Source organism: Drosophila mojavensis, unplaced genomic scaffold (genome assembly GCF_018153725.1).
Source record: "Drosophila mojavensis isolate 15081-1352.22 unplaced genomic scaffold, ASM1815372v1 contig_231, whole genome shotgun sequence".
Taxonomy (NCBI): domain Eukaryota; kingdom Metazoa; phylum Arthropoda; class Insecta; order Diptera; family Drosophilidae; genus Drosophila; species Drosophila mojavensis.
In genome coordinates, this window is record NW_025318772.1 from 7724724 (window position 1) to 7746122 (window position 21399).

At 45.2% G+C, this 21399-nt stretch overlaps 1 protein-coding gene across 1 annotated transcript; it reads right to left on the bottom strand.

Annotated features, from left to right (window-relative positions):
- Positions 1–16949: 16949 nt before the first annotated feature.
- On the bottom strand, positions 16950–18716 carry LOC6575280. Its single transcript, XM_015167910.2, has 2 exons — positions 17884–18716; positions 16950–17826 (listed from the first exon to the last, which is right to left on the bottom strand). Exons 1-2 carry the CDS (start codon positions 18714–18716, stop codon positions 16950–16952), a joined length of 1710 nt encoding a protein of 569 aa, XP_015023396.2.
- Between the last annotated feature and the right edge of the window lie 2683 nt (positions 18717–21399).

The following is a 21399-nucleotide window of genomic DNA, read 5'->3' on the forward strand; positions in this document are numbered from 1 at the left end:
GTGCTGCGGCCGAGGCCCCCGCTTCATTATTCAAATTGCTCGTGTGTTTCTGCGGAATTTATCAAAGTCGCTCCGCAGAGACGCTGCCAGCTGAGCTGGAGCACCCACCGGGTGCCGGGCTGGGTGTGCGGTATGTGTGCCATTTGGATTGAATTCGTGTCGCGTGGGAGTCAACTGCTGTTGCTTTTTTTTTTTTCGTTTTTCTGTACAAACAAAACTATCTGCAGGTCAGTTAAGATAAGTAGTCGCATGTCCAACAACTTTCCTTTTGGCTAAGGGCAGCCTCTGCACTCGAACTCCAACAGTAACAACTGCAGCAACAACAACAACAGCTACAACAGCAACAGCGGCAACTGCATTTTGGGCGCGGCCAAAATTCTCATAAATCTGTGGCCCCAAAATGTAAGCCGAAATATGCCCGCACATAAGTACACACATGTATAGCATATGTAGATGTATATGTGCACAGTTGTACATTGCTAGCTGAGTAATTAAAGCAGTTTAACATGTATTTCGATGGAAGTTGGCCAGTTTTTGAAGCTGTCACAACATCAACAAGCCTTCATTCATGCGCTGCGACAGGCAGCCAAGCAGCCAGCCAGCCAGCCAGCCAGGCAGTTCAGCTAGCCAGTTAGCAAAGTCAGTCAGTCAGTCAGTCAGTCAGTCATTCAAAAGCCAGCCGAAATGTTGCCATAAATCAACTCATTTGAAATGCATCAACTGCAGCAATCAGAAACAGAAACAAACTTAAAAAAAAATAAAATAAAAATCTGAAAAAAAAAGATACCCAAAAATCGAAGTCAGTTACACAAATATTTTTACACGTCGCTGACGACGATTGCGATTTCCAATTCCAATTGAAAGAGTGACAATGCGCGGGCGGGGCACAACACAGCCAAACATATTCCGACACACACACACACACACACACATACATACATACACACACTATGCCACCACTGTCCAGTTGTCCAAGCTGACGTGTTGCACAATGTGTGAAAACAGGATCAAAGTCCTGCCTAAACATTTGTCAACGTTTTCAGCGTTTATGTAATCTGCATTTTTGTGCTCTTTTTATTCACTTTGCTGGCTTTGCGGGCTTGTCATGAATATGCGCCAATTAAGCATTTTGTCTGTGTGTGAGTAACATGCATCAATCAAATGCTCGCAGGATAAACATTGCCCCAGTCTGTTGGTCACTCTGTCAAATGGACCCAACAACATGCAATGCACTGTGCAGTGGGTGACTTGTAAAATTGTTCAATATCGGTGAATTTGAGACGAACAAGTGAGAGTGATGGAGTGAGTGAAGGCTGACCGACGAAGAGACACCCTGCACACAATTATACTAAGCTCATTCCCATGGCTGAAATCTCCAGTAAAAAATTAATAAAATAGATAAATATATAAATGATCGTATATATTATATTTATAGTTAAATGAAACAAAAATAATATGCATATACGGTGTATGCTTTCTAGCTCTATAGACATACCTAATAAAAGACGAATGCACAGAAGGTCAGAGTATATCTGACAGACCTGCTGGTTTCGATCGAGAATAAACATGTATTCAATGATTCCTTCTTATGCTTTTTCTTTCTGTTGCAGAAGCCATTAAGCCTTGTATTCACATCTCAATGTTGTTTTTTTAGAGAAAGTCATCCACACCTCTGCCCTTCAGTCCCTAAATATAAAATGTTTCAAATATGAAGCTTTAGTGGCTCACTTCTCAGCCGTTGTTGTTGTTGTTTCAACTTGTCTTAACCGCATGTAACAAAACGAAAACAACAAACACTATATGTTTCCATTCAGGCTAACCAATCTTGACTCTTACAAATGCTGCCCCTTGCTCATTTAACAGTCGATTGAGCAGCCCTCGCTTAAATGCAAATGCATGCACACACTGAGTGGACAGCCACCGTCTGTCTGTCTGGCTACTCAAATCTCATGTTGAGCGACAGCCTCGGGGTTCTGAGAGGCCGTCGATGAGTTTGGGGCGTGGCATGGTTATTATTAGCATCGCATGGCGATTTCTTAATTGATTTCGTTGCTGGCCATGTTAATTGAACGCTGAGAGTCGGCACGGATGTAACATGTCGATAGTCGTCTCAGCCAAGTCAAACTCAAAAACCTCAGACTGACTGTGATCAGTCCACCCCACTCCTATCCAGTCCAGTCCAGTCCAGTCCAGTCAGTTGTCAGTCAGTCAGCAGTAGATTTGTTAGTCAAACGGGCCAACTAGCTCTACATTCGGCTGCTGCAATAGCCTATGTGGGCCGCCAATGTGTCCAGCTGTTGTTGTTTTTGTTATCGTGGAAGGCATTGTAGGTTTCACTTATCAAGCAACAATAACAACAAACAATTAAATGCATTTGCACGAGTTATAAATATGAATGTCAGGATGCTAAGATGCTAAGATGCAGAGATGCTGAGATTCGTGTGCATTTTGACCCACATGGACTGGCGGCAACTGCCAGCAATTTGCCACCTAAAAGGAAAATTATGAGCACCAGCATCAGCAGCTCAAAACAAACGATCGGCAATAAAGGCGAACAGGAAAACGCGTCACGTCACTTCTGCACAAATGGCAACTGAACTGAGTCGAGTCGAGTGGAGTCGACTCGAATCGAGTGCTGTGTGGCGCACTCAAGTGTGTTGGGTGGGTGGAAGTGAGGAGGCCGCTGCTTCCCACAATTTCAGCCATGCGGCGCACAAAGTCAACAGCATTTTCGTTATAATTTCTATTATTTTCCCTTTTGGCATAATTGCAGACAATTTACTTAACGATCAATAGCGGCAGGCAGACGGCAAACGGCAAACAGTCGACGAAAAATTTATTAGCTCCCGCAGCTCTGGCTGGCAGCTCGAGCGCAAGGAGCGGGGCCCAACCATGTGTTGGCTCCACACCAGCTCTCAGATGCGGCTGCTGATGGTCGACATCGGTTGCATCCGTGAGAGTCGCGCATCGTGTTGCAGCCTCTGTCGCTGCTGCTGCTGCCGCTGCTGCCGGTTTCTATCCTTGAGCTAATACGAATAACTTTTTGCTTGCCACAAAACATTTATTTAAAATAGAGCAGAGCAATGCCACCGCCGGCAATGGAGCAGCAGCCATGGCCATGACCATAGCCTGGCCGGGCCGGGCCGGGCCCAATGGATGAACGCTGTTCGTATTTTAATTACGCGACTTTATCACGTCAATTCACGGCGGTTGTGGCACGATATGACAGCCGGACAGCCGGACAGCAGGACAGCGGTACTGAACCCGTTTCCAGACCCTGATACAAAACATTCGATAAATCCAACTGCAATTTGTTCGAGCTGCCTGCCACAGAGCCTTTCCCGCCAGTTGCATATATCGATAGAGCAGAGAGTAACAAATTGAACCATTAGTTCTATATAACATCTCTGTGAGGCTGGCCCAACATTCAAATTGAGGAACTTATCAACAGCAATCTCTAAGAGACGTTGATTGATATTTTTAGTTGTTTAATTAGATCCATTAGTTAGATTGTGTTCGCTGCAGATTGAGGTCAGGCCCATCAATCAGTCAACAACTTTGGTCTATAAATAGAACTCAAATTCAATATTTCGATTGTCTCGCACTTATTCTAACCTGCACCGATACAAATGTGAGACGTAATCAACTCTTCAACGAATCAACGCATCCAAAGTCTTACGCTCGCAGAGCTCACTAATTTGCCATAATGTTGTGCAGACAGTCGCCCGCTGATTGTCGATAATGTCGGGCTTAATGCACATTTAACATACGAGCAGAGAAGGCGGACAGCAGAGGTAGATAGAGAGAGAGAGAGAGCGAGAGAGAAGTAGGTGGGGGCGGTTGGGGGAGGGCATGACACTCTTAGGGCTATTTACCTGTCAAAGTCCAAAGTGTGAGAACTGCGTTGACTTTTCAGTCATAATAACAAATGAGCAATAAATTTCTAAATTTTCGCCAATAAACAAACGTAATGATCATGTTCATCAGTTGATGATCGTGCCCAAACAACCGTGTTGTAGTTGTTGCTGCTGCTGTTGTTGTTGTTATAGCCATTGCATTGAAATAGCTAAAGAGCCATGCCCGTGCCCATTCACTGGCCGGACACCCACTGCTGATTATGTTCGTCTGGGGCAACGTCTGTATAGGCCGTGGTGAAAATCGCTGGCGATCTTCGACCATCTTCGGTAGATCAACGGCGGCTGATCAATGCGGTGGTCAGCAGTGTTGTTTATGTGCTGCTGATTATGAGCAGGCGTCACTGGCAAACACATAATCGGACAAAGTGGGCTCTGGAGCTGCAGCTGAAGCAGAGGTGGAGGCAGCGGTAGAGGCGGAGGCAAAGGTAGAGGCAGCTATAGAGGAGTACCGCGACTGTGACTGAGGTTGCGATGATGTTAGCTTTTTGATGTTTCAACAACGTCGAACTTTGGGGTCACAGCAGCTACGACGCATCGTAAATCATTCATAGAGGCAGCAGAAGCAGCCGCAGCATCCTCCGGCGCAGCATCATCGGCAGCCGCATCAACTGCAACAACGTGAAATTTGTTGCATTGGCCGCACACAACAAATTGATTTTAGTCACGATACTGTCAATTAGCCAGCCATGGGTCAGCCAGCTTGCAGCTAGCCCATGGTACGACTTCTACTCCGGCCGAGGTGTTGATGCCGGCGAACTTTGCCGGCTGCCTTCTGACCCGTGCATGAGGTTCCATTCGGCTCGCAGCTGTGCAGCGTTTAGATGCGATTAACGCTGCAAAATTATTGTTATAGTTGGCCGCCAGGCAGGGCTGCCAGTGCTGGCTACTTTATTAAATCAAAGTATTTTCACATGATTATCACGTGAGTCGCCGCCTGCCACTCACTGACCTCACACGCTGTCCGTGTTTATGGTCAGTTGTGGCTGGCCATTGTTTCTCTCTCGACGGCCGTTAATATGCACGTCAGAGCATGGATAAAATGGATTTTATGTTTTCCGAAGTTGCTCTTAATGCCAGCAAGTTATTGCTTCAGCCTTTCGCTCGATCTAATTGAGTGATTTCTCGAACCAAAGAAAAAAAAAATATAGGAGACTGAACAAAAAAAAAACTAATTAACTTTTTTGGCTGGCCTGAGGTATTTGAAATTTATTTGCTTAGTTGGGTGGAAATCGTTGAAATGCCTGGCGATAATTAAAGCCAACTACGAAATGCTAGTACCGGCTCGTCCCATACTCTCTGTGCTCCTTTTTGGGGCCGGCGCATTGTCAGGCGTACCTGTTAAGAGATACTTTGAACCTGTTGTACAGTTAGAGTTACAATTTGCAATGGCCAGGCAGGCAGTTCAGTTCCTGGCTTGTTCTCATTGTATATCGATGGCGATGCACTTGAAAATCGTGATTTCACCTTTTGAGCATGGCAAGGCAAGGTAGGCTAAGGTAGGCTAAGGCAAGCCAGACTTGCAGCAATTGCCAACTGGCAACTGGCAACTGGCTGCAGCTACAGCAACACCACCAGCACCACCACCACCAATCACAACAACAACAACAGCAACAACACAAATGCTTCTAAATGGCAAAGTAAACTGATTTACAATCAAAGGCAACGAAGCGCGCAAAAGAGTCGCAATGAGGTTTCAGCTCAGTTGAGTTGAGTTCAGTTGAGTTCGATTTAGTTCCGTTCAATTCGTTTGTTAGATCCCGTTGGCTGCTTCTCCCTTGGCGCTGCTGCTGCGGCTGCTGCTGCCAGAGTCGCTGCCATCAGCAGCGCAAAATCAATTGAAGTAATTACGAAATGAAGGCACGAACTAATAAACTTGGTCGTCGTCTTTGGCCCTCGATTTGGTCGTCTTAACGAGCTTGTTGCTTCGCCTGCTGCTCTTGGGCCCGGCGAATGGCTATTGCGGACGTCGGACGTCGGACGATGGCACCGCGCCCAATTTACAGTTAGTTTAAATTAATTAAACGAAATGCACTTAATTAGAAGGCAATTCCCAATGGCAATATCCATAGACATCCGACTCGAACGCCAGCTAGTGCGCATTCGGACTTGGATTTGGATTTGGATTTGGATTTCGTTTTTGGACTTGGCAAGTGCATGACTTTTGCTGCCCAACCTCAAAATGAAATCAGGTCAAGCCCGGCCAGAGACGCCCAAGCTCGCAACAAATTTGCGCTGCTGCAGCACCCGGACAGGCGCAATCGATCGCACGTCAAAAACTGGGGCCAGCCAGCATCAGAGAAATATGGTTTTTCATTTAAGCCAGGTCAAGCCGCCCAGAAAAGGTGACCAGCGCTGCTGCTGCTGCGGCCACAACGAAAACGAAAACGAAAATGAAATCAGAGAGCGCCATTTGTAAGGGCATCAAACATTTTGACCAGGCCATCAGCGGACCGAGGCTCCATTGCGGCGCTGGCGCTGACAGACAATTTGCTTATAAGGTTTCATTGTTTTCCGACGCGCAAAGATCAAAACAAAACACAAATCCAAAACAAGACCCGAAATAGGAGAAAAAGATGCGCCACACCCGCAAACAAAAAACAAAAAAACAAAAAAGTAGAGAAAAAGAAGAAACAATTGGACAGCTCGAAATTAAAGCCATTGTCTGGGCATTGGGTCAAGTGCTGACAGCCTCGGTATTGATGTTGGCGCGTGTGCAACTTTTGGATGATTTAACGCCGGCTCAACGGGTTTGGGCAGAACCCGAGCTAGATTTATTAACAATTGCATACATACATATGTATATGTTTCCAGTTAGTTATTTGTTGTTGGTAAAATCAGTTAAAATGATTGCTGCTCAACCCCAAATTATATTTATTGGCTAACCCCTCAGAAATGAGCCAATCAAATGAGCCAGCCTAGACTAGCTGCCCTAGCCAACGCCTACGGATCGGGTGAAAGTTGCTCCAAAAACGTGCGCCCAATTTGACACCCAGCAAAGTGCACTCGCACTCGATCCGTGGCCACAAATGGAGTCCGAAAATCGGTTTCAATTAAAGCCGAAACGTGCTGGAGACCAAATTAAATGCTACAAAGCGCGCGCCAAAAATTTTGATTATTTGTACAGCTCAAATTAGAAGGAAAGTCGCCAATGGCAGCCGGTCCAGCTCGCAGTCCAACTTCAAGTAATCAACCTCATCATCACCTTTTGTGGCTGTGGCCCGGCTCACTGTGGTTCAGTGTGGCTCAGTGGCGTGCTGCCAAAGTAGGTTGACCGGGTGGCTGTTTGTCGGTGACCCACAGCGACGGCCGCATCCATATCCACATCCACATCCACAGCCACATCAACAGCCATGACTGGATTTCGCAGGCATTGGATGCCAGCGAGATGAAAGCTTGCCGAGTGGCCAAGTGAATGAAGTGAGTGCTCTCCGTTGACTGAGTGCCAAAGTAATTAGTCTACTAGCGAAAATATTTTTGGGCAAGCTTGCAGTTCCGCATAGCTGCTTATTAGGCCTAAATGCCGAACACGGGGCAAACAAATCGACTTAATTGATTAGACATTCAAAATGTTTTTGGGGCCCACAAAGAAATTTAAACGATCTTCAAATGCACTTCAACATGCCTCATCATCTGCCAGCGCGCTCTTTGCTTTGGCCGCTTCATCAAAGCGAATAACAAATAAATAAGCCAAAAATAAATCAAGCCAAATGGCTTGTTGTTGTTGTTGTTGTTATGGACAGCATCAATCAGAGTTTGAGCTGAAGATGGAGTTGACGGTGGAGATGGAGGTGGAGGTGGAGGTGGAGCAAAGCCAGTCAGGCCGAAGGCGTTTTACAGTTTCTCCGTATGAAGCTTGGCTAAAAATAAATAAACAGTCAAGTGAATAAGCCACATAAACAGCTGGCGCTCAAAAATTAAGTTAATAATTCCAAAAAAAAGAAGAGTAGAAAAATTAGAAAAAAAAAAAACTCAATAAAATATTTGTTGAAATCTACTACAAAGCGCAATTGATAATCTTCTTCTCTCCATCCTCCTCCTCCTCGTTTGGGGTTTTGTGAGCAGCTTTAATTGAATATTGCTTTATGGCTTGGCCACTTCCAGCGGAGCTAGCTCAATGCCTGCTGCCTGATATATTATGTATGTGGAAGGAGTTTGTTTTGGATTCGCGCTTCGAGCGTAATTAAAAAGCCGTTCAGCATCAACGTGTGCTCAGACAGCGGCCCTGACTCTGCCGGCTCTGGCTCTGACTCTGACTGCATCGAACTTTAATTGAACACCTCAAAATGATGCGCACGTAATGCAGATTTACAGCGGCAATGAGGCAGCAGAAACAATGGCCCCATGTCCGCCATCTCCTTCTGGCATCCTTGTCAAACTTAATGAGGGCAGTGGCTGGGGCTTAACACGCCCCATCGAGCGGCGGCCCGAAGTTTGCACAAGAAATTAAACGCGAACGATGCGCGCAGCTGAAGAAATACCCATAAAGGCGAAATGAAGTTCCATGTCCGTGTATCAGTTGTGCATCTACTTGCCCTTAAGTAAAGTACAGTATCTTGTTGCAACTTCATTTCGTGGCATGGCCCCAAATATTTTCGCCTCGCTTTTCTGATTTTGCTTTGCTTTGCTTTGGCGACCGCAACATCAACAACAGCCACAGTTACAAGCAACAACAACAGCAACAACATGCATGCCGCATATTTTTGGTTACGGCCTTGTTGTTGCTGCCGCTGCCGCTGCCGCTGCGGCTCTGGACTGTGGTGCCGCGCAACGCCGCGCAACGCCGGGCAGACCCGGCAGGACTGGCTGGAATTATTTTCTCTCCCTCGTCGTATATGTTTCGTTTACGTTTTCTGGTTTGGGTGTTTTTATGTTCTTATAATGCGACTTATCAGATTTTTCGAAGCTGACAATGGCCGAAAAGTGGCCTGCCCCAGCAGCCGGTGGCAACGGCCGCGAAGGTTATCGAGCAGCGCTGCACAGAGGGGAGAGGGGGCAGCTCTGCTGCGGTTTTAATGCGTGCGCCGACGTCGCCGCATATTGTATTAAATTTGGTTTTCCCTTGGCAACTTCGCAAAAACCAAAGAAAAAAAAAAACAAGATTCCCTCAGCTCTCGCCACGCGCCTTGATTTTTGCCATGATATTATTCTTTTTTCGTTTTTTGATGATTTTCAATAAAATTAAATTGAAAATAAAAATAAAATAAACTTTTATGTTATTATTATGTTGACGCCGCTGTGACGAGGCCTCATAAGAGATCGCCACTGATAGTTGGGCCAAAATGCATTAACAATGTATGTGACCGATAAGACGCCACAGGCAAGACAAATGGGTTTCCAAAATATTGTAAGCAATCAAGAAATATTATACATATGTACATACATGTACACATACATACATATACTCACATGCGAAATGCCTCGCTGTGAACAATACCAGAAAGAAATTGTGTAGATTCGTTGTCTTTGGACTTGTGGAACCCACTGAATCCAGGCTATAATGTTATTGCGTGAATTGACATAAGAAGCTGGAGGAAACGTGGCACATTGCATAAACTATATTAAGTCATTATCCATCCCAACAACACTTGCCAATCTGTCTGTACTCCACCTGGTCATTTTCATAAACTCTGTAACATCGCAAGCCCCAACAGCTGAAGACCTGTAATTTTAATTGTTGGTTCTTGTATACCCTAGGCAATACAAGTTTATATATTTTTCTGTAATAGCACAGGCAATTTTGTTTTATTCATAAACATCTATAGTTTTACCAGATTTGTAAGTCATCAGCTGGAGACCTCGAATGTATAATTTGTTGCTTAAGTTCCTGGAAGCAATGCACAGTGAAGGACATTATAATTTATATTTCCTCAAGTCTGAATTTATATTAATTTCCAGCTATTGCTGAACTCACACTTTTGTACATTATAATCTAAACTTTGTTTAAAATACATTTGGTATAACAATTAGAAAAATTTTAGACTTTTGGTCTGCCTCTATAAGTAGAAGTTTCAAATTTTGTTTAAAATTCCACATCAAATTTCGTTATTATTATTTGTAAGCTCTGATCTTCAAATGCATATGTGCACCTATATTCATTTGAATTTTATTTTTTATTCTATTTTATTTTATTTTATTTATTATTTATTTTATTTTTATTTTATTTATTTATTTTTTATAATTTTATACGTTTCTTAATCATTTATAAATATTTAATCTGATGATCAGTTAGAGATTCATAAAATACCATTTAAATATGTGGAAACACACAATAGATGCTCTTATATATTTCACATCATCTATGTGCAGCCAGGATATTTGCTAGCCGCCTACTCTCACTAGAGCACTCCTACATGCTGTTATCGGCAAATCAAGTCAACTATGCACTCATCCTTGCTGCGTATCGTTATGTGTGTCACAACTGCTCGTATTTTGCTGCCAGATGCAGTAACTGGTAATGATCGTTTATGCTGGCAAGCGGAGGCCCTGCCGCAGTTTTGTGTTTTCTGTTTTCTGTTTGCGGTGTTCGGCTTATGGTTTTCGGTGTCGGTGTTTTGCGCTTGTCAAATATTTGCAAATCGCTTTGACATCTGGTTCGACAACTTGTTATCGTCCGTGTGTACCGTCGCCCAGTTCACCCGGCTCGCCCGGCTCGCACATATTTCGTTTTTAATAAATTGTAGCACAATTTGATATGGCAACGCCACGCCCGTGCCCCGACTTCAGTTCTGCTTCAGCTAAAGCAGCAGCAGCAGCAGCGGCTACGGCCTCAGCTTGAGCTTCAGGTTCGACTCTGGCAGCAGCTATTGCAGCTGTCATGAGCGCAATGCAAAAAATGGCATAAAGTCTTTGATTAGGCGTGGAAAAATATTGTCGGAAAGCATTTTAATCGTTTTGATTAAAAGCCACCACGCCTAATTAGTTGGAAGTTTTCGCTTTTCGGCAACCGGTCGGGCCAGCTAACTCCGCTCAACATCCCAGCGCCAGCTGTTAGCGTTTGCCCATTGATTGGGCAGCGAACCTTTCGTCAATCGGCGCACATGTGCGGGCAGCCAATTTAACAAATAATTCATAGGAACATAAATCGCGATAACGCCACGGCTGCCACATCGTCATGCCTGTCTGAGCATTGTGACTTTGACTGCGCCACTCTGACTGGCAGTTGTTGCCACAAATTGTTGCCAATTGTTTTGGCCAAAACAAATACACCGAATCCGCCAAACGGGCACGCCCATTGTTGTAAATATTTAAGCGTTTTGTATTTTGTTCTAATTAATTTTGCTGTATTTCTATTTATTTTATTTATTTTTTTTTTTTTCTCTCTACCATTTTGCAACGGCCGCGCACCCGCCAAGCATTCAACACATTTGCCGATAAGCATCGCGAAAAGCTAAGCAAGCGAACAAACGACATTGGTAAATATGGGCGATTAGCAGTGAAGTCTAGCGGGGCCAACACGTGCTCCACGATTCGCCACTCAGCCAGACGCGAACAATGAGTAGCTGGAAAAATCTGAAAAACAAAACTATTTAACGTACCAATAAGCGATCATTATTCTTGCTTAATTCGCATGGCTCTATTGATTCTGGCATCACATTATGAAATTGTGAAACTCTATGAGTGGCCCTCGCTGGTGTTAAGGCACACATAACAAAAACGTGCCAGTGCACAAATGACTTGCGGAGCAGCCGCCGAGCAGCGAGTGCTTTTAAATTGAAAATGTTGATTGAACTCAAGTTCGTAGCCTAAGTCTTTCGTTTGCTTCGACTACTCACTTAGCAGACAAATGCAGGCACCGCCGCCAACGTGGCCCGTTGTTTTTAAGCGTGACACCGAACTGTTGTAGTAATTAATAATAGCAGGCAGCAACAACAAATTATGTTTTTAATAACTGTAAATTTGTAGTTGTAAAAATTTACGATTTAATTGCCGAGCGCTTGAATTTATTATGAGCGCTAAATTATTTCATATCTTTCATGTATCCTATTCTAGTTATCGTGTGTTTCTATGGGTGTGTGTGTATGTTTCAGTTTCAATAATTGATCTACTTTTTAACTGCATTTGACCTTTGGCAACACAGCGGACCACCCAAGCCGCGTTGACCTAGGCCTCGGCTAGAATCCAATATCTCTTGGTCCACCTGGCCAATGGCCATGCTTAGCAGCTAATTGAATGGCGGCTGTAAGAGTCAAGATCATTCACAGTAACGTCAGTTTTGTCTCCATCTTCATCTCCCTCTCCATGCTCATATTCATCTTCATCTTCATCTTCATCTTCATCGTCATCGGCAATTGCAACTGCAACTGATCCAACTGCTTTTCAGCTATCAGAGCCGCCGCATGCAGTTAGCTGCTTAGCATTTTTTGCTGGCCATTTTGGCTCAATCGTGCTCGTCGACAACGTCGTCACCATCGCTATTGCCGTTTTGTTTAACTACAATTACTTATTTAATCATAATTTTGTTCGCGTTTCAACAATCATCAATCATCAAATGCAATGCCGACAGCGGCCGGCAGAATTCTGTGACTGGGCCAACTGTCAGCCTGACAGATTGCCCGCTTTCAGCGAGAGAGCAGACGCTGGAAGCCGAGCAGGAAACCGGAGAAGGTGAACCAGGGGGAGATGGCAAGAAGCAGCTGGCCAAGCCAAGTGGAATGCGCTGCATGCCTCAGCTATGCGGCAGCACGGTCTGCTGCCCGCTCGTTGCCCGTTTGCTGCTCCAGCTGTTCAGCGCAAAAAGTAGCGTCAGCGTCAGCATCAGCTTCAGCGTAAGCGGCAGAACGCTACAATTATCTAGTCAGCAGTCAGTCAGTCAATCGGCTCGTTGAACTTGCAACCGGCGCTCCAGCTTCAGCTATTGCTGCGGCCACAGCCGACACTACTTTTGCCCCGCTGCTGCCCTTGCAATCGCACAAATCAATCGATCACGTTTTATAATGCTGCAGCAGACTTGGTTTAGAGAGAAAAAAATCAACAGCAGCAACAACAACACCGAGGAAAAACAAAATGAAAATAAATAAAAATAGAGGAAAAACTGAAGCGCAACTGAATGAACTTTCCAAATGGACAGCGCGCGGCTCGCAAAATGCTGTCGGCGTCAACTGAGCAGCAGCAGCGGCAGCAGCTGCAGTCGGCGCAGCATCGCGGCTAGATGGATTGATTGATTGTCTGAAACAGTTAGCAGACATTGTCTGGCTTGGCTTATTGCTATTTATGATCTTGATCTATGGATCGAGGGCAAAAGCACATGCGGCGACGTTGTCGTTGCCGTTGTCGTTGTCGTTGTCGGCCAGCCAGTGCACATGCTGATAATCAGCACGAAGCCAGTGCCGATGTCGATGCCGATGCCGGTGCTGATGCAGAAGCCGATGCCAAAGCCGAAGCCGAAACGACTGCAACTGAAACTGATAATGATGCCAGCACTGGCCTTGATTGCGGCTCTGGTCGAGGTTTCTGTTATTTTTGTGCATTTTTTTTTTTTCTTTCATCTTTCAATCATGTTCGGGCAGGGCAATCAACGCTCGCTACATGCAGCAGTTACCGCCTAGTTTTTGATTGAAAATATTTTGAAAATCGTTACAGAAAAACCTTTAAGGGTAACACTGCCCCCAACTCGCTCGAGCCCGATCCAGAGCACAGGTTAAAGAGCTGACTGGTGTTAAGTGCACGATAATCGATTCGACTCGCTGCAGACCAGCCCAATTTTGGTGTTGGCGTTAAACGGCCAAGCGAAAATTGCCTATTTATGGGCTGAAGCATTTACTGACGAAGTTGTTGCTCTGCTCGCTTTTGCAGTTGCTGTTGTTGTTGCTGTTGATATGGCTCTGACTGCCAGCAGGCAGGAAACCATATATTTGCATGTCCACCGAAAGAGTCCATTAAATTTTGGGCAACAAAAAAATGTATATATATATATAAATACGAGATTGAATAAAAAAAACCGCACAATCAAATATGTGCATTGAAATGCATTACAACAGCTCGTATTGGGCATATAAAAGCGGCACAAAAATTGAAAACTGACAAAAAATCGCATGAAAACATTTCAACTGGTTAACACAATTCACGAGTTTTTTTACAGCGCTTTAATTACGCATGTGCCAAAAAGACGGCGATGTTGAAAAGAACTGTGCGTTTTTGCTGTCTTTTTGTGTTTGTGTGTGTGTGTGTTTTTTTTTTTTTTTTTTAATTTTTAATGTGTGCTGCTCGGCAGCAATCAATGAAAAGTCAATAAAAATCGGCAGACAGACGTTGTTCACACGATCAGTCAGTCGGTCGCGCACACACGAGCCAAAGAGTTATCATTACGTTTGAGTTTAACATGCGACTTTGGTGCCGCAGCAACAACAACAACAACATCAACAACAACGACGACGACGACGTGTTAAGTAGCATTTTATGAGATCATTTGAGATGTCGGCGCTGGCGGAAACGGCAGCAGCTGCAGGTGCGCCAGATCTGCGCTGCAAGCTGCCCGAAAAAGTTAGCCAAACTGGCAGTCGGTTAGCATGCTAATTACACGCCAGCAACATGTCGCCAAGCACTTGTTGTTGTTGTTGCTGCCACTGGCACACACGCACATCAAAAGACTTAGGCAACGAACAGCGAAAGGGAACTTTAAGATCAAATGTTATGTAAAGCCGTGGAAACTAAATTAATTACCCCAAAAAATATATACATACATATATATGTATATGTATATTAAAATGCAATTCACTTTGAAATTAGCGAGCACAGAGTTCGTTGATCGATCGGGATGGCAAACGTTGCGGGCTGCTGCAAATTCGCTAATGATTTATTTAAAGCATATTGCCGGCCACATTGAGGCAGCCCGACCCCGAGCCTAACTGATTGGCCGGCGGGGGCCAACGAGGTGGGCGTCGTAGGCCTGGGCCTGGCCGCACCCTGTATGCGTGGCATTGGCAACGACCCAGCCAAACTGACCCAACCCCACAGCTCTATCTATGGCTACGTATCAGCGCCTCGGGTGCAAAACGAAATCGACATTGAATGCGCTACCACAAAAATTGTGTGGAGTCTGACTGTCCGTTCGTCCATCCGTCTGGCTGTGGGGGGTGGTGGAATGGGCTGGGCCATTTCCGTTCGTTCAATAGCGGCCAAACATGATATCGCACATTTCAATCAATTTACTTCTTATTGCCGACATCGACGAACGGCAGGCCAGCTTTGGGGGCAATCCCGTTAGTATAATAGACCATAAAGGTGCGCTTGAAATGTCGGCGAAAAAATTTCACTGCCGCAGAATATACATACATATGTACAATATATATAAATATATATATATTTATATTTCGAGATATGCATATATGTATATGCCGAGCTTTAGTCTGAAGCGTGAGATGCGACCGCATGCAAATTTATGCACGACGCGACGCTGCGGCCCAGCTCCACGAAGTGTTCGCCTGACAGACACTTGTCAACATTTCGGCTCAGCCATTTTGTTCTCGACTAAACTATGCAAATATGTGTCAAGCCCGATGGCAATGGCAGAGTCATGTCAGCTGCTTGACAACAACAAATGAAGATCAAAGTTGGCTTATTTATTTTATTTTATATATGCATCACAGCAGAGTTGCAGTCGCAGTCGCAGTCGGTGTATAAAAGCCGTTACGCCCCTGCAACTGCAACTGCAACTGCAGCATCGAGACGAGGCAGCTCAGCAGCCAGCCAAAAGCACTTGGCAAACACTTGGCCTGGCTAAACTTAATGCAACAGCAACAACAACAGCGGCAGCAGCAGCAGCAGCAGCAGCTATTGCTTTAGCATCGCCGGCAATGGCAACACATTTTTCGCGCCCAAATGTGTTGGAGGCGTTTTGTTGTCCACTTAGAGACGAGGGGCTGTCTGTCCATGCCCCAGCAGCCGCCGTCGTCTGGCTGGCAGGCAGGCTGGCAAGCAGCCAAGCAGGCAGCCACTAAGCGTCTTAGGCACACGTCAGACTGTCGCTTCTGTCGGTGGCGTGTGTTGCTGTTGCAGTTAAAGCTGTTGTTGTTGTCGTTGGTGTTGCAGTTGCCTTTTGTTGCCTTTTGGCGCCCGTTGTTGTCGTTGATTGTGGCATTTTGATTGATTTCTTTTGACTTTTGGCAGCAGTCGCAAATATTTGGTAGTCCCACAATCCAGCCAGACTACAAGACGCTTCATCAGCAATTTTAATGCATACGTTAGTATTTTAACACCTTGGAATTGGCAGTTGCAGCGGCCGATGACTATTTTTGGTATTTTAATGCCAGCTTAGTGCAACTTTCTACCACAGCAGACAATGCGATAGAGTTGAAGTCAAAAAAATTTTATATGGCTTATTCTGCAAAATCCGCTGTCTGTGTGTGTGTGTGCGTGTATGTGTGCGTGTATCAATGGGTATTTTTTTAAAAGTTGCTCAAGCAAATTGACCATAAACTTGATTTCTGTGCACATTCAGCGACAATTTGTCAAAAATTCTGGCCGCCTTCTCCAGCAGCTCGGGTATTAAGGTCAACGTCAGCATGGAATTGAACACCTGGACGACCACGGCGATGACGCGTTGCCCATTTCGGCCAGTTCGACCAGGGCGGTCGCCATCTGACAGTGACTCATGCGCTTGGCTTCAAGGTAAAGGCGAACCTTTTGCCATTCTGCAATTGCAGAGCATTCATATATATATATATATATATTTATTTATACATATGTAAACGAGTCTGAACATATTTTGCATAAAGACATTCGAAAAAGCGTGAGCCTGAAGTACAAATCAAAGTGCTGATAGAATACATATTCACATCTCACATTTGAGATAGTTTCCAATTATATCTGACCGAGTGAGTCTCTAGCGAGGTGTTGAATAGCTCAGAGCATTAAATTCGCTTGTGCTTGTTGCCTGGATTTAGCATAATTCGGTGGTTTTCTTGTGGTTGCGACTCAATTCTGTGGCCGAAATGAATCTTCGTGTGGTTCGTCGTGACGTTGCGGTGGCTTCCTGACAGCCAATTTGCATTCATTTTATATGCCACAAAGCAACAAACAAACTTGTGCAGCTATCTACAAGCTATCCAGCCACACATTGACATAGAACGGCAGCAGCTCAGCCACGAACACAGTGGCTGCCAGAAGTAAGCCGACGCCAAGGCAGAGTGCCACATAACGAAGGTCCTGCAGTCGCAGCGGCTGCACCTGGCTGGGCGTGCTGTAGTCCTTGATTTTCATGCGATCAGCTTTGACCATATCGATGAGGCTGTGTCGCATCCAATAATTGATGAGGCCGGACGAGCGCGATCTCATGGTGAACATCATCAATCTTCTGCGGAATATGGACTCGTCGGCCAACAGGATGCTGTAGGGATAGTTCTGCGACAAGCACAGCTCAGAGTAGCGAAAGACCGGCCTTTGAAAGTAGCTCTGCAGCTCATTCATTACGACCCATTTGACGGCTGTGATTGGGTAGGCCCAGCTCGTGTTGAAGCTATTTCGCAGCTGGAAAAACCTCGTGAGATTTCCAGTCAACCTGAATGCTAACGCATATCTGGCGCGGAATTCATCGTCCAAGTCGTCGAATTCCTCGCGCAGAGCAAAAATACGCAGATTCGATGCTAGCAAGGTGTCAAAGCTGTCAATGGGTGCTTCCATGGGACACATGATGATCAATGAAAACAACTGGGCCTGGCAGGCGCACAGCACTAGGAGAGCTAGTATCCAGGGTGTTATCCGCAGTCTACGTAAGCAATAGCGAAGCCAAGCTGGAACGATCATGCGATCCACATGGAGCAAAAAATAGCAGGAGCCTAAACTGATGAGTAGCAGAGCCAATGCCTTTGCCTCCAGGACTCTCATGAATACGACCCGCAGGTCTATGTGACGCTTGATCGGCAACATAATGCACCAGCCGCCATAAAAGAGGGGATACGAGTATTGATAGTACCTATGAAGAGACATCCAATGACAATAGGCTCTTAGCTTTGCCAAGTACATTGCTTACCTGCTCTTAAATTTGTGGGTCATTTGTGTATTGATCAGACCAAAGTCGATGCTTCCATTCCTTGTGAACTCCAACATATAGGCCTCGGTTAAGATTCTCCCCCGCCGCCAAGTGGGCAAGACGATTGAAATATTGGCCCCAATCTTCTGCGCAAATGTCTCCATCAAGCGCCATCCGTAGCCCGAAATACGTTGCTCTCCGTTTGCATCGCGCTGAATGATTGAAGTTGGTTCGGAATAACCAGGCATGATGCGCACAGTGTAGCCTCCAAGATTGGCCAACTGGTCAGGAAAGAGTTCATTTTCTCCTCCAGCTAATCTAGAGTGCAGTAGGTTTCGTTTGATCAGCCTGAATCTGGGGAATGCTGAGAAGCTGTACAGAGTCAAATGGCTTCTGTCTTGCTGAAAGTAAAGCGCCACATTGAGCATGGAATTCTTCAGGCAATAGGCCAGGACTTGACTAGCCAACAAGTCCTTGTTCGATTGATGAATAGCGCTGCTGTCCAATAGCTCAATGAGGACAGGCATATCTCTCAGGTGATTCAGACTCGCAGATAACCCAGCTAGGCCGGACACGTCAAAGCTCGCTGGCAAGCAGGCCAAAACAAACAGCTCGCTGGTCTGTTGCTCTTTCAGCTGGGCAAAGGGCACTCGATTGTGCCACACCCACTGCGGTTGGCCGCTCAAGCTGCCCCGCGGCTGCCACCGCTGCCAGTCACAGTCCAGCCTGCCGGGATTGTAATAAAAAATGCTTCTTCTATCGACGAGCTGTAGCACCAAGGCATACAGCTGGTAGATTTCTGCAGCTAAGCTGGCACTGCCGTTGACCCACATGACGCCCGCCAGCAACCACAGAGGACTGCAGCACCGCAACGAGAAGTAGAAAGTGTAACGCAATGCATTTCACATTGCTTACCCTTGTAATTGCTTGGGGATATGCCAATTATGGCAATAATATGTTGCTCGAAAATAATTATTTCTGTATTTGCATTGACAGCGAATAAACAAACAAATTTACTGTTTAAACGTGCATTACTGTTAATCAGTTGTGGTTGCATATGGCACACATCAGAATGTAAGCCTTTAGCCTGGCGTGGAAAAAAGGCACAACTCCTGCCCAATTGGCCAGGTCAACCCGAAGGGCAGCCGCAGGTAAGCCAAGTTATTTTTATACAAGAGTATTATTGCCCATTGATGAAATGAGTGGGTATATTGGTTTTGTGCGATGCTCCTTCTGCTGTCGGTCCATCTGAACACAAACAATTCGTTGTTATTGAAGCTAGCAACTTTTATTTTATAAAGTATCCTCGACTACATTATACAATATAAGAATTAGTAGATATAGATATAGTATAGATATAGTATAGATATGGTATTTTCCTTGGTCTCCAAAATGAGCTAGTGCAAACCCATTCCGGAGTCCTTTATGACTGAGTATCATGGAATCGTGCACGCCCGCCTGCAACATGTTTACATATTTTTGTTTCGTTTCGTATTTCTTATTTCTTGTCCGCTGAATGCCAGAGTTCATACGGCGTTCTTTATGTGCACAATAAAACATGATGGCCATCTCCATTGATCCTTCTGGACAGCAATCGCATAACAGCAGGAGAAAGTTTCGCTTACCATATTAATTTCAGGGTCGAAATTGAAAATCGACTTTACGTTTCATCGACATATCAAATAATTTGCAGCAAATTATAAGCGTTAGGCTAAACGAAATAGTGTCAGCCGTCCCCAGTGACACCTACTGCACGATTACGGTTCCAAATTGCCCCACATGTCGTGCGGCTGGGTAGATCGGCGGGGCATCCCATCGCTGGGTTGGCTTTTCCACAGGCAGCCCACGGGCACGGCCACATAATTTATGGATCGTGTTGTGAGAAATTTGTCAACAAATCGTGGCGCCATAAATTGTTGATTTTTCCTCCTCCTCTTGCGCTCCTACTCAATTTTCTTTTCTCCTTCTCTCTCTGTCTCTCATTTTCTCGGTGTAGCTCAGTATGGCAATTGTATGAGGCTTGGAAATATATGAGACTCTGTCTACATTCATAATTTCAATTGATTCATTTCGACAATGATTAACACTTAGAATCCCTCCATGGGTATAGCAGACTTTGAGCTTTACAGTTAGATGCTTCCTATTGAGTTATTCATTTGACCAAGCTTGGCATCAGGTGTTGACTCTGCTGCCTGAATAGTCAAAAATCGTGAATACAAATTTGTATTATGTTGCTGCAAGTAAATGCCTCTTATTATGGCGAATAGTAGTTCTTCGGTTTATGTTAATCGAATTGGCCCTGGCAGACAAGCAGCCGGAGACAACATCACAGCTTCTCGAAGGGGCACTATAAGCCACAATTTGTTAGCTGATACTTGGGTGCCTGTTGGCAGGCTTTTACATAATTTGGTTGTTTTCTTGCGGTTTGCCTGCTCGTTGCTTATTTCTGACGCCGAATTGAGTCTTCGTGCTGTTCGTCGTGCCTCTGTGGTGGCTTCTTTGCAGTCGATTTGCATTTATTTTATTTGCGGGCCAAACAAACAGCAGACATAAGACAACCAAAACAACAAACAACTCGAGGTGTAAGTTGGTAGCTTTGTTCAGAGAATTTTCACCCACTGCCAACGCCAGAGGCTACAGACCGTGCAGATCTGCAACTAATGTCAGCAGGACATGGCTAGCCTAGACTTGTCTCTGTTCTGCTAAGCGAACTATTGAGCTATTGCTACATATTTGTAGACTAATTGTCATGTATCTCGAAATCTGATATACTGATAAACAGAAATGAACTGGTCTGTCTAGAACTGCCTGGTTGATTACGCAACTTCGCCTGGCCATTCGAGCATCTCTTGGACTGTTGCCTAAGTTGTGGTGTCAGCGTTTTTAAGGGCTGACTTGCAAAACTCCATGAACTCAATTAATATGGCATTGTTCAACATTGTCTAGCACAATTAGATAAAGAGTTAAAGAGTCGGGCTATGAAAGCAAAAGTTTCGAGTTGGACAAATGCTGTTGGCCTGACCTGTCGCCAGGCTGCCCACTTGGCTGGGCTACCACAAAGCAAGTGCGACGACAATGGTCAAATGTGCTGGCCAAAGTGAAGATGCAGCTGGGATCGCAGACCCCAAGCCACGACAGCGAGACACTTGCATACAATGAATTGTTGGTCTTCACACACACACACACACACACACATAGAGCAGAGAGCGAGAGAGACACCCACATGGCTGCACACTTGTAACTGTGGCTCGGTCTTAAGCTTTGCCCCTGCACAAGACGGGCAGCAATGTCCATGTCCATGTCATCATCATCATCATTATCATCATTGTTGTCGTCGTGCTTGCAGTGTCTCTATGGCCGTTCCTCTGTCCATCCATTCGTCCATCTGTCTGTCTGGCTAGCACTTGTTTTATCGTCATTTTACAAGCATTTTTCATAAATTACAGTTTATTGTTGTTTGATAAACGGCCAACGGTGGGCGCTACTTGTATTTGTATTTTGTGTGTCCAGCAACCA

What these genes read in the sequence shown, in the direction of transcription:
- LOC6575280 (XM_015167910.2), bottom strand. Translation starts at nt 18,716, where the DNA reads ATGTGGGTCAACGGCAGTGCCAGCTTAGCTGCAGAAATCTACCAGCTG. An exon ending in ACCCACAAATTTAAGAGCAG is followed by an intron (nt 17,827 to 17,883) that starts GTAAGCAATGTA and finishes GTCTCTTCATAG; the next exon opens with GTACTATCAATACTCGTATC.